The sequence below is a fragment of the Capricornis sumatraensis genome, chromosome 1, assembly GCF_032405125.1.
Source record: "Capricornis sumatraensis isolate serow.1 chromosome 1, serow.2, whole genome shotgun sequence".
Classification (NCBI taxonomy): domain Eukaryota; kingdom Metazoa; phylum Chordata; class Mammalia; order Artiodactyla; family Bovidae; genus Capricornis; species Capricornis sumatraensis.
The window spans coordinates 174,344,090-174,356,470 of NC_091069.1; the positions used below are offsets into that span (position 1 = coordinate 174,344,090).

The following is a 12,381-nucleotide window of genomic DNA, read 5'->3' on the forward strand; positions in this document are numbered from 1 at the left end:
ACTGGTACATCCACTGTAGAAAACAGTATGGAGGTTTCTCAGTAATACTAAAAATAGACTTACCATATAACTCAGCAATTCCACTCCTGGGTATAAACCCAAACACTAATTTGAAAAGATACATGCTCACCAATGTTCACAGCAGCATTATTTACAACTGCCATGATCTGGAAGCAACCTAAATGTCCCTCAGCAGATGAATAAAGATGTGCTATTAACATACAATGGAATACTACTCAGCCATAAATAAGAATCAAATTTGCCATTTGCTGCAGCAAGGTTGGTCTTGGAGGGCATTATGCTAAGTAAAGTAAGTTAGAAAGAAAAAAACAAATACTGTATGAAATCACTTATATGTAGAATCAAAAGTGAAACGAAGTGAATTTAACAAAGAAGAAACAGACCCATATATATAGAGAACAAACTAGTGGTTACCAGTGGGGAGAGAGAAACGAGGAAGGGCAGGATTGGGGTAGGGGGGTTAAGAGTAGGGGGTTAAGAGTAGGGGTTAAGATTGGGGTAGGGGTGATAAGCTCTATGGATATATTGTTTAGCATAGGGAATACAGCCAATAGTTTATAATAACTATAAATGGAGTATAACCTTTAAAACTGTGACTCACCTGCAACTTTTAAATCAACTATACTTCAATTGAAAAAAAGCACTGCGAGGGAAATGTACTAAAACTACTGTACTTAAACAAGTTTCCTAATATTCATATCATAGGTATATTTAAACGGGGTTTTCCAGGTGGCGCTAGTGGTAAAGAACCCACCTGCCGATGAAGGAGACATAAGAGGTGTGGGTTCAATCCCTGGGTTGGGAAGATCCCCTGGAGGAGGGCATGGCAACCCACTCCAATTTTCTTGCCTGGAGAATCCCATGGACAGAGGAGCCTGGTGGACTACAGTCAATAGGGTCACAAAGAGTCGGAAGCAACTTAGCAAACACACACAGAGGAATATTTAGACATCTAGTGCAGCCTCCTTTTGGAGAAGGAAATGGCAACCCACTCCAGTATTCTTGCCTGGGGAATTCCAAGAACAGAGGACCCTGGCAGGCCATGGTCCATAGGGTCGCGGAGAGTCAGACACCACTGAGGTGACCAAGCACACACACAGCCTCCTTTTATATCCCTGCTCAGATAACTGACCTACATCGCTAAAGCTACTTCATAGTTTCATGGCATTTCAGATCACCCAGCTGAAAGGAATGTTAAGAGATTATTTATTATCTAGTCCAACTCCTAGTTCTTCAGATGTGAAAACTAACACCCAGGGGGAGGATGGCTGACTTATCACACAGCTAGTGATATTTCCAGTGGGGTTGGTTTGCCTTAGCTTGATTCCTGATAGCCTGGAAAACAAGATAATATTACCTCACAGAGAAGAGATTTTAAATATCTCAATAACAGCTTTGAATTCAAACCAAACCCCAAGCTGTTCCTATAAAGATGGCAAAGGGTAAAACTCCTTGGTCTAGGCTCTCTTCATGGCCTTCCCTTCTGAACTCCAAGTGAGCACAGAAACCCTCGGGGATTGCATTTTGCCCACTAATAATCAATGGAGAAGCCACGACCGCTTACTGAGTGCTTGCTAGGTGCCAGGAGGCTCTCTGATCCCGAGATCTAGCTCTCCTTTTGTTACCGGGAGCTGACACGGGGTCACATGGACCTTGTTGGCTCTCTTCCATCCTGTTCTCACTGGCTCAACCCTGGGACCCGCTGAGTTCTGGTTAAGCCCAGTGTGCATGAGCTCTGGGTAAGTCCCCCACCTTCCCTGCTCAGGCACCCTGGGCTCCTGATGAGCATGCCCTATTTCTACCTTCCTTTCATCTCAGTACATTCACACAGAGCTGGGAACAACTTAAGGAGCTGTGTGTTCCAGGGAAAGGACATTTTATGTACAAAATTATGGAGTGTGAAAATGCAAAGTTTATTCAGAGAACAGTGAAACTGTGGGTATCAGGAGCAGAAGATGCAGGTGCTAGAACTATCCTTCTTTCCTCTTCTCTCTCTGTCTAGAGAGGAGGAGGCAGAATGTGATTGGGAGGCAACAGGCTAATCAAAGGACTAAAGCAGAGGGAAACTGAGCTAGGCTGGACTGAAGGGCTTGATTCATCTGGGAAAGATTATGGTTTGCACATGGCCGTGGTGGAGTTCTGGGGTCAGGATGCTGGGGAAAAGACTATACTCATTAACAAATGACAAAGGAAGAATTGCAAGGAGCTGACCAGGCCTCTAACCTCCCCACTGCACCCAGACAGCCCTCCAGGCAATGGACTCAGGCTGGCCTGCTGGGAAAGGTCAAGTCCATTTCCCCAGCTTAAAGGGCTTCTCCTTCCCCTGCCAGTACCACTACTAAGCATGCCCCCAGGCAGAAAGCAGCTTCTGAATGGAAACCTGAACCATCTTTTATTTCCCCAGCCAGGAAAGCGGGCTTGGGAAAACGGGTCCCAGGGTTGAACACAGTAAGAACAGGGTGGAAGAGAGCCAGCAAGGTCTGTGTGACCCCATGTCAGCTTCCAGTAACAAAATGGGAGACAGATCTCAGGGTCAGACATTTGTATTTTGGGAATATGACTATTTTTAAAGTTTGTATTTCTGATACTCATTCCCTTTCTGTTCTTTCTCAATTTTGGTAAAGTGCATTTTAAAAATGTCAACTAAGCTAACAGGAACCAAGGAAAGCCATTTTGTTTCTGTGCCCAGCCATACCTATGAGGGCTGGACGCGGGGTGAAAGCAGAATTCCAGGTGAGCAGACCCGGGGGGATCACCCCTTCCCTCCACAATGCTTTCTTTCCTTTCAGAGTTCTCTTTTGCTGCACCATGGAGAGTTCCGGGTCTGGCTTCTATGATATGTGAGGGTTGTTCCTTCACAATACTGCATTGGAAATGACTGATGAATGCTTGACCCTCTGCGGGGTTGGGCAGGGGGAGACGAGAGGTGTGCAATTTGGAAAGGATTTAGTTCTCTGTCACTGGTGGGAAGGAAGAGATTTCTGGTGGGAGGAGACTGGGTCTTCTGGTGCTTGTCTGTTCAGCAGCTGCCCCTTTCCTCCTTGGCATCATTTGTTACTTAATAAACTCAATCTGAAGCCATATGCTACCTTTGTAAGGTAATTACAAATTCCTTAAAATTCACTTTTTAAAAATAAACAGAATGTCATCAGTTTGAGAGAAGGGTGCAAGCTGGAACATACAGCAAATATTTGAAACCACAAATCTGCCCTATCTAAGTGAGGGCTTCTGTCCTTGTCTGTTGATGATATTAGAGTACTAATACTCAACTTCAGACACAATACCCTCTGGGCTATGACTGAGCTCCTGTTCTACAGTTTTCAATCAAGAACTTCTAAATTTATTTATCCTGACAGTATAAGTTTCAACACTTATCAGAAAAGACCGATACTGGGGAAGATTGAAGGCAAGAGGAGAAGGGGACAAAAGAGGATGAGATGGTTGGATGCATCACTGACTCAATGGACATGAGTTTGAACAAACTCTGGTAGATGGTGAAGGACAGGGAAGCCTCGTGTGCTACAGTCCATGGGGTTGCAAAGAATCAGACATGACTGAGCGACTGAACAACAGCAAGTTTCAACACAAAGATTCACCAAACACACAATGTCACATCTTACCAGTGTCACCAGTTCCTATCCCTCTACCTCTAATTTCTATCCCAACAAAGTAAGGTAACCATACTCTGGAGTCAGCTGAGAACCACTCATATCCAACATGCCTCTTCCACAATCTAATCAGAGCAAAGCACAGAAAAGCAGAAAACTTTTTTCAATACAAACTGTACCACATGATTAAGAAAACCACAACTCTTCTTTGCAGCCTTGTAAAAGATGTGTGCCAACTGGGTTGAAAATCCTCATTTCCAGAAAGGAAACACTGCACGAATAAAAGCACTACAAATCTTGAGCTGCGGGCTGCAACCACAGCATGTAAGAAATACTATCCCAGAAAAAGACACTGGATGATCTCACTTGTATGTGAAATCTAGGGGAAAAAACCCAAACTCGGAGATGCAGAGAACAGACTGGCAGTTGCCAAAGGCAGGGCCTGGGACAGGGGGAATGAATGGAGCTGGGCAAAAGGCACACACTTCGAGTTATAAAATAAGTAAGTCCTGGGGGCGTGACACGTAGCATGGCCACTACAGTCAGTAACACTCTATCACATACCTGAAAGTTGCGAAGAGAGCAGACCTTAAAAGTCTTTATTACAAGAAAAATACTGTAGATATACGAGGTGATGGACGTTAACTAAACTTACTGTGGTGATCATTCCACAATATATACATATATAAAATCATTATGTTGTATACCTGCAACCAGTACAATGTTATATGTCAATTATACCTTAATTTAAAAAAATATGTCCTCAACATGTGTTCAAATGGGCTATCATTTGCTCCTCACCAAAAGAAGTCTTGTTCCTGCACTATCAGAAGCTGGGACATAGAAACCCATTTGGAAAGACAGAGGCTTGACTTTCTCACAGAAATGAATCCCCCATGTGGAATTTTAGTTTATGTTTCAATGTCAAAGCTATGAACAAGCAACTCCAACCCATACTAAGAATAGGAGGCCCTGAAGTCCTCACTTACACAGAAACTGCAATTGAGGAAAAGTTAGAATATGGAAAAGTTATATTAATCTAAGTATGGAACATTACATTAGGGACAGAATAAAACTTTTAATACTCTATGACATTAGTATTGCTAATAGCTACCATTTTCTCATGCATGTGTTACATGCATGTCCTATTTCATTTTCACAGTAACCTCAGAGGTAGGTATTATTATCCTCCTTTTATTGATGAAGAAACGAAGACACACAGAAGCTGTGACATCTTGAAAGTCACAGCTAGTAACTAACCCAGGTCTGACTAAGGTCTAGATTTCTTATCAACAATATGCAAACTCAAGACATCTCAAGGCTCTAAAACAAGTTTCTAGAAGACCAAGCTGGTACAGTGAAGTTGCAGAAAGACACAGGAAAATAAACCATCATTCCAAAAATAAACTCAAATCATGAGTGGAAAAAAAAAAAAAAAGATTGCCTTTAGGCCAATGCTAAAAACAGCCTATTTATGATTATTCTTATTGAATTTTAAGGAACTGAAAGCATTTTGAAACAAGTTTTGGAAAATGTCACCAGAATTTAGTAGGATTATGATCACTGAGTAGTCTTCAGTTCACTGAGCTCCCATTAGGAGCCATAAACTGTTATGTGCTAAGATACAGAAAACAGGAAACAGTTCTCATTCTCAGAAACATTCAGTGATGTTGGGGAGAGATACAGGTACAGTGACAGACCATAATACACTGTGGAAAGTGCAATAAAAGAGTTGCAGGGTATTAGAGGAAAGTGAGGACTGGTATACAATCTAGCCAGTGGGTGGCAGGAGAGTTTACTAGGAGAAGTTGCCTGCCGCAGAGGGTGGGCTACCACTCCAGGCAGAGCTCAAAGCCTGGGCACAGACCAGAGGTAAGAAATAGCACAGTAGCATGGCTTATGGGCGGGATGGGTGGGTGGGGTACCATGAGGTCAGGCTTGCTAAAGCATGGGGTGGGAGGCAGGGACACAGGTAAGGTTAGGGAGGACGGCAGGGTCCAAATCATGAAGAAGTTTAAACCTGTGAAGAGTTTTAGGCACACAAGCAACATGCTCAGAAGTATCTTTTAACTAAATCCCTTGAGAGATGGAAGCAGACTTGAAGCCACACAGCCATAGGTTCAACTTCTAGCTCTTGGGCTTATTAACTACACGAAACCTGGAGAGATATAAAACCTTGCATGCCTCAGTCTTGTCAACTGTAAATTGGGAAGTAAACAAATAATAAATGTAAAGTACTGGGACATAGTAAGCACTCTGATTATATGCTCGCTGTTATTATTACTAACATTAATATCGTAAGCCTACGAGTTCAGGGAAATCCATATGGGAGTCCAAATAAGACATACTCAGATCCTGAATAGGACTGCAAAAACCAGGAGACTCTGAGAACTATCTAGGAAACAGAACTGAGCAAACCTGATGACCACCTGGCTACGGGAGTGTGGGTAAGGGAGAGGCTGCAGCATTGATGAGCCTGGTCAAAGGGATGCAGAGGAATTACACAGCAACAAGCGGGGAAGGAAGGGTCAAAGGTTAGGTTCACAGTCATTTTCAGGATGGAGCGTTCTTGTGAGCTGAGACGGAAAAGGCAGATGACAAAGGGTGATGATGCAAGAGACAGACTCACTGAGAACAAGGTTGTTGAGAAAATAAGAAGGAATTTTAAAGTATCTTCTGTGTGTCAGGCACCACACGAAGACCTAGGGACACTGGTCAGTGAACCGTCAGAGCAGAGGGGGACATAGATGCTAGTCCTCGGAGCGCATCCCATTAGAGAAGCTCCGAGGGGTGGCCATCTGACTGTGGGCCTCCTGAGCCTAAGTCTCTGCCTATTTACCTCTCTGCTCCCACTGCCCATCAGTGTCTTGCCCCATCTGGGAGGCACTGAGTCAAGCTCCTGGTGAGAATGAATATACTTGCCCAAAATCTTATTTCTAGGAGTAGAAATTTTATAAAGAGGCCTGAGAATATATTATAAGAGAGATGCAAGAGATTTGGGTATTAAAATACAGTTAAGTAATAATTAAAATACTAAAACACAAAAAATACACATCTAAGAGCTTTACACAGAGGCAGCTGAAGGTTAAGAGAGTGGAGGAACCAGGGGGCACGGGGCTGAGTCATGTGGAGAGGCCTGAAGTGGTTCCAGAACTCTGTCTGGCTGAATATATTCCCCAATCTGCAAATTTAAGCATTTAAGAAGGGACACATTTTTCATCTCAAAACTATAGATAAAGGACTAAAAAGGGAACGTACCAAAGACTATACACTAGCTGAAACCCAATCACCATAAAATAAAGTCAGGCAAGTGGGCTCTGGCTCAGACTGGCCAGGTCCCAAGTGAGGCTGTACCATTTAGGGACCACGTGACCTGGTCCAGGTCCCTTAACCTCTCTGGTAAAGCTCAGACCATCTGAAAATAAATGAGTCTCCAAGCTCCTTTCAAATCTCTTGCTTAAAGGTGCTAAAGCAGCCTTTCTTAACCTTCTGAATCATATACTCACTCTGAGAATCTATGAAAGTTATGAATGCTACCTACCTTCTCAAATAAACATAGATACATTCATACAAAATTCTGCAAATCATTTCAGAAATTCCTGATTGCAGACCTCCTTCTAGTGAGAAAATAACTGAGGTGCAATTCTTTATAAAGAAGATATTTGTCTTCTTTAAAAGTAATGGAGTCCAGGTATCAGTGATCCCTTTACAGCCCACGGTGGAGAGCTTGCTCGGTCTCCACCTGAGCTGTAAGTCTCCTCATTTCTGAATTCCCCAGAGCCCCAAAAATAATAAGTACCCATTTCATTTATCAATTATGTTGATCAGGGCCATAATGGTTTGAGTGCACAGTTTTGGAGTTTTCAGATCTTTGCTGCTTCTCAATGAGTTATCAACTTCAAATCCTCCCTTGGAGTAAGAAATCCAAATATACAGACAGCAACCACCATGGGCTTACTCCGCAGGGTCTATCAACTTTCCAAAATTGATTTCTGCTGAGAGGAGTCTAGCCACCCGAGACTAGAAGCTTTGCCTCAGTTCTACAGCAGAATTTGATAACCCTCCCCATTCTCCCAAAAGGAAACACTGCATCTGCTTTTAGTAAAAAATCCTTCACATTTGTATAACCCTTTGTACTTTCCAGTCCCTCTCACATACATTAAATATTCATCTATGAGGCAAGCAATATACACAGTACTCCATTTTAAAAGATAAGGAAGAGAATATAACATTTAAGTAATCAGAGAAGGCTTTCAACAAAATCTAGCACTCCAAGTCACATGGTTATAAATATGTTAGTGTTTCCCTATTTATCCTTTATTCAGAAGGTAGGAGAAACCTTTTTAAAATGACACAAAAATAGGCATGGTATTTAATAAAGTGTCCAATGAACATCTAAATAGTACCTATGATTTTAGAAGCCAAGAACCTAAGCAATTCTATGAATAATGATTCAAGTTTTGTTTTTTTAATGTTCAGTAAGAATCTAATCAACCTATCATTTATGACTTAAAAAAAAAAGAATTCACAGTATGTGAGTAGCAGGTGGGGGGATTCTATACTTACCTATTGCACAATGTAAAATCTGGAGAGAAAAAAGGGGGGAAAGAGAATTAGTAAAGATCAATAATATTACATTAATAGCTTTATTTCATACAAATTAGCCTTCACTCAGAATAGAGCAATGTCTGCCAGCAGTATTGAATTTTAAAAATGAACATTCCATTTGTAAACTTCACTACAGGGTATTTAACAAAATGCGAATTCTTATTCAGTTTTTTGTTCATTTTTACTTTATCTGTGGAGGATTTGCTAGGGAGTACATTTCACCCTATAGCTTAGCAGATGTCAATGACTTCTTCTGTAAGACATATACTAGTAAGAGCAGAGGTTGCAAGTCCCCTGAGCCACACTGTACAGAACTGTCACAGACTGTGGAACACAGGATCAGAAGACACCATCCTTGCCTGGCAGGCCCTTCAGCGCAGACGTTCATTCTACAAAGCTCCACCCTTGGGCCCCATCTAATCTCTAACCTCAGATTTCTTCGAACTCCAGCCCCACATTCCTTTGGACATCTAAAGCTAGATTGGCACGCTTCAACAGGTAGCTCACCCTCTCTTTCTTTCATACCTACCTGCCTCTTGACCACCAACCTCCCACTCTCAATTCAACTGCTCTTTCCTTTCCCTCGCCCTCAAATCAAGCAAGTTTCCGAGTCCTGCTAATGCTTCTGGCACATCTTCCCCAGTTTTTTATTTCCAGTGCATAGATGAGACTGCTATCTCCTCTCTACCTCAATGGCCATCTAACCAGCCAATTAGGTTTTTCCAAATCCCCTTCTAATTCATCCTATATCTAGCACCTTAACCTGGGTGGTAGTACTAAAGTAATTTGAAGCCATCCACAAGATTGAGTTAACGACCAAAGTTTTTCTGGGCGATAAGACTAACAACTATTGCAGTGCATTTTAGAATTTACATTGCTGTAGCTGTCATTGTGTTGTCTGGAACTATAATCACCCTGGCAGATGGGCAGGACACATACCTCTATGTCCAGATGAAAAAACAAAAACTTAGAAAAGTTGTCCAACTTAAGAGAGGTAGAAAGTGATATTCAGGATCAAGAACCTAGATTTTATTTCTGGTGTACTGCATTTTCTATCATTTCACTGTACATTAGTTATATCTGAAAAAACTATACCTTGACAAGACTTAGCTTCATCTACATCATGCCTAGTAAGACTTGGTATTTAAGTCGACAGATAAGTCTTTTTTGAAGAGAGTGGGGCAGAGGGTGGCTTGGATTAAAAAAAAAAATCAAGCTGCACAAATTTGTTGATAACTGATAAGAGAACAAAAGAATTACTAGACTTCAAATCTTACATTTTTCAAAAGAAAACACTACTAAAGAATCTCGAAGTGTGAATATCACAAGATAAGCTGAACCTCCTATTGCAAGATCAAGGAAAACTAAGCTACGTGCTGATTAAAATGAAATGGAATCAAAGATGACCAACGAGCATCCTTTGAGACAAGACAGATGATAGTGACTAGACAGAAAACCTACTCTTTTCATGGATGTGGCAAGACATCCAGGCTGCTGATTCACAACAGGGACACTGCAGAAAAGGACATATAACACTTAAGGCCAATCATATCTTCTTTGTGTGATAGAACAGATCTTAGTCATATGAGACCCAACCTCTCCCTTTTAATCACGTATTTTATACTGCCTCCTTTACTATATAATTCAGAGATGGTATAACTTACCTATAAAAAATGAAAATTAACAACATCCTAACTGAGATGTAAATTAGGAATAAGAAGAAAGTTGTTTATTTAAAAAAACATGTATTTCCACATATAAATGCTTGGGGACACAATGACATAATGAAGCACTCAAGATACAGGTATCAACTTATGATGAATACATTTGGATTTAAAAATAAGAGTATCAGTACAAGCAACTTATGCAGCTCAATTCCAGAAAAATAAACGACCCAATCAAAAAATGGGCCAAAGAACTAAATAGACATTTCTCCAAAGAAGACATACGGATGGCTAACAAACACATGAGAAGATGCTCAACATCACTCATTATTAGAGAAATGCAAATCAAAACCACAATGAGGTACCACTTCACACCAGTCAGAATGTCTGCGATCCAAAAATCTGCAAGCAATAAGTGCTGGAGAGGGTGTGGAGAAAAGGGAACCCTCCTACACTGTTGGTGGGAATGCAAACTAGTACAGCCACTATGGAGAACAGTGTGGAGATTCCTTAAAAAATTGCAAATAGAACTACCTTATGACCCAGCAATCCCACTGCTGGGCATATACACCGAGGAAACCAGAATTGAAAGAGACACATGTACCCCAATGTTCATCGAGGCACTGTTTATAATAGCCAGGACATGGAAACAACCTAGATGTCCATCAGCAAATGAATGGATAAGAAAGCTGTGGTACATATACACAATGGAGTATTACTCAGCCATTAAAAAGAATACATTTGAATCAGTTCTGATGAGATGGATGAAACTGGAGCCGATTATACAGAGTGAAGTAAGCCAGAAAGAAAAACACCAATACAGTATACTAACACATATATATGGAATTTAGAAAGATGGCAATGATGACCCTGTATGCAAGACAGCAAAAAAGACACAGATGTGTATAACAGACTTTTGGACTCAGAGGGAGAGGGAGAGGGTGGGATGATTTGGGAGAATGGCATTGTAACATGTATACTATCATGTAAGAATCGAATCGCCAGTCTATGTCTGACGCAGGGTACAGCATGCTTGGGGCTGGTGCACGGTGATGACCCAGAGAGATGTTATGGGGAGGGAGGTGGGAGGGGGGTTCATGTTTGGGAACGCATGTACACCCGTGGTGGATTCATGTCAATGTATGGCAAAATCAATACAGTATTGCAAAGTAAAATAAAGTAAAAATTAAAATTAAAATTAAAAAAAATAAGAGTATCAGAAAGCACTTTGGGCAAGAATAGGAAAATAACAGAGCAGAGGCACAGGCCAGCACTAGAATAGAAACAGTATTAAAACAATTACGAACATAGGGAAAGAATCTTAACTGAAGTTAGAATAAGGACAGCAAATAAATAACAAAGTAGAGGAAATGAGGAAGTATAAACATTATCACAAATCAAGCTAGGTCTTCTTTATTTGTGTGATGTCAAAATAATCCCCTAGATAATGTCCCCAGGATAGGGCAGTAAGAAAGTATCATCAAAAATTTATCCTTCTCACTTGAAATCCCATTGAGACATACAACCTGTGCCTAGTATGTAAAAAGAACTTGGAGACGATATACTTTGAATGGTAAGACAAGGAAAAGAATATGGATTAGACAAAAAAAAAAACACTAATAAAAATACTGAGATGATGTGATAATGTGGTTGTATAATAGACTGGGAATACTTTTAGGATGAAAGTAATTCAAACAAAGGCAATATAAAATACTATTAAAGTAGTTATATTAAAGAAATTGAATGAGATTCCTACATTACATGTGTTGCCATTAACCTAAAGTCTGAACAGGAATCTCAAGTCTGTTTCATATTTTCAATCAGTTTCATTGCTTTTGCAGTTTTAACACTATGGCACTGAAATCCTTTTCAACTAACTATGCCAGCTGAAAATGCTATAATGCTTACCGAACAGAATGTGCAGAATGAACAAATTACTCAATTTTAAGATATCTTTATTTCATTTAAGTTCCCTCTTCATTCCAACTGTCGTAGGCAGAATAATAAAGATGAATCCCTTAAGATTCTTGTTCCTAAGTTATCCAATCAAACACTAAACAAGGTACCACAGGGTAGGAATTTTGCAAATGTAGTTAAAAGTCTGAAGTCAATGGACTTTACGGTATAGAGATTATATGGATAGGCCTGATCCAACCAGGCCAGTCTTTTAAAAGCAGTTTTCTCCGGCTGGTGGTAGAAGAGGAAGTCAAAAATATTCAAGGAACAAGATAGTCAATATATTCCTGTATAGTCCATGGAATTCTCTAGGCCAGAACACTGGAGTGGGTAGCCTTTACCTTCTCCAGGGAATCTTTCCAACCCAGGGATAGAACCCAGGTTTCCTGCATTACAGGTGGATTCTTCACCAGCTGAGCCACAAGGGAAGCCCAAGAATACTGGAGTGGGTAGCCTATCCCTTCTCCAGTGGATCTTCCTGACCCAGGAATCGAACTGGGGTCTCCTGCACTGCAGGTGGATTC

At 40.9% G+C, this 12,381-nt stretch overlaps 1 protein-coding gene across 2 annotated transcripts in view; it reads right to left on the minus strand.

The window, feature by feature from the left end:
- Positions 1-12,381, minus strand: part of HACD2 (3-hydroxyacyl-CoA dehydratase 2) — an 88,057-nt gene that overhangs the window by 65,085 nt on the left and 10,591 nt on the right. For both annotated transcript variants that reach the window (XM_068964639.1, XM_068964632.1), the window contains one exon: positions 8,196-8,214. In XM_068964639.1, coding sequence (XP_068820740.1) covers positions 8,196-8,214 — 19 coding nt within the window. The remainder of the gene's footprint in view (positions 1-8,195; positions 8,215-12,381) is intronic.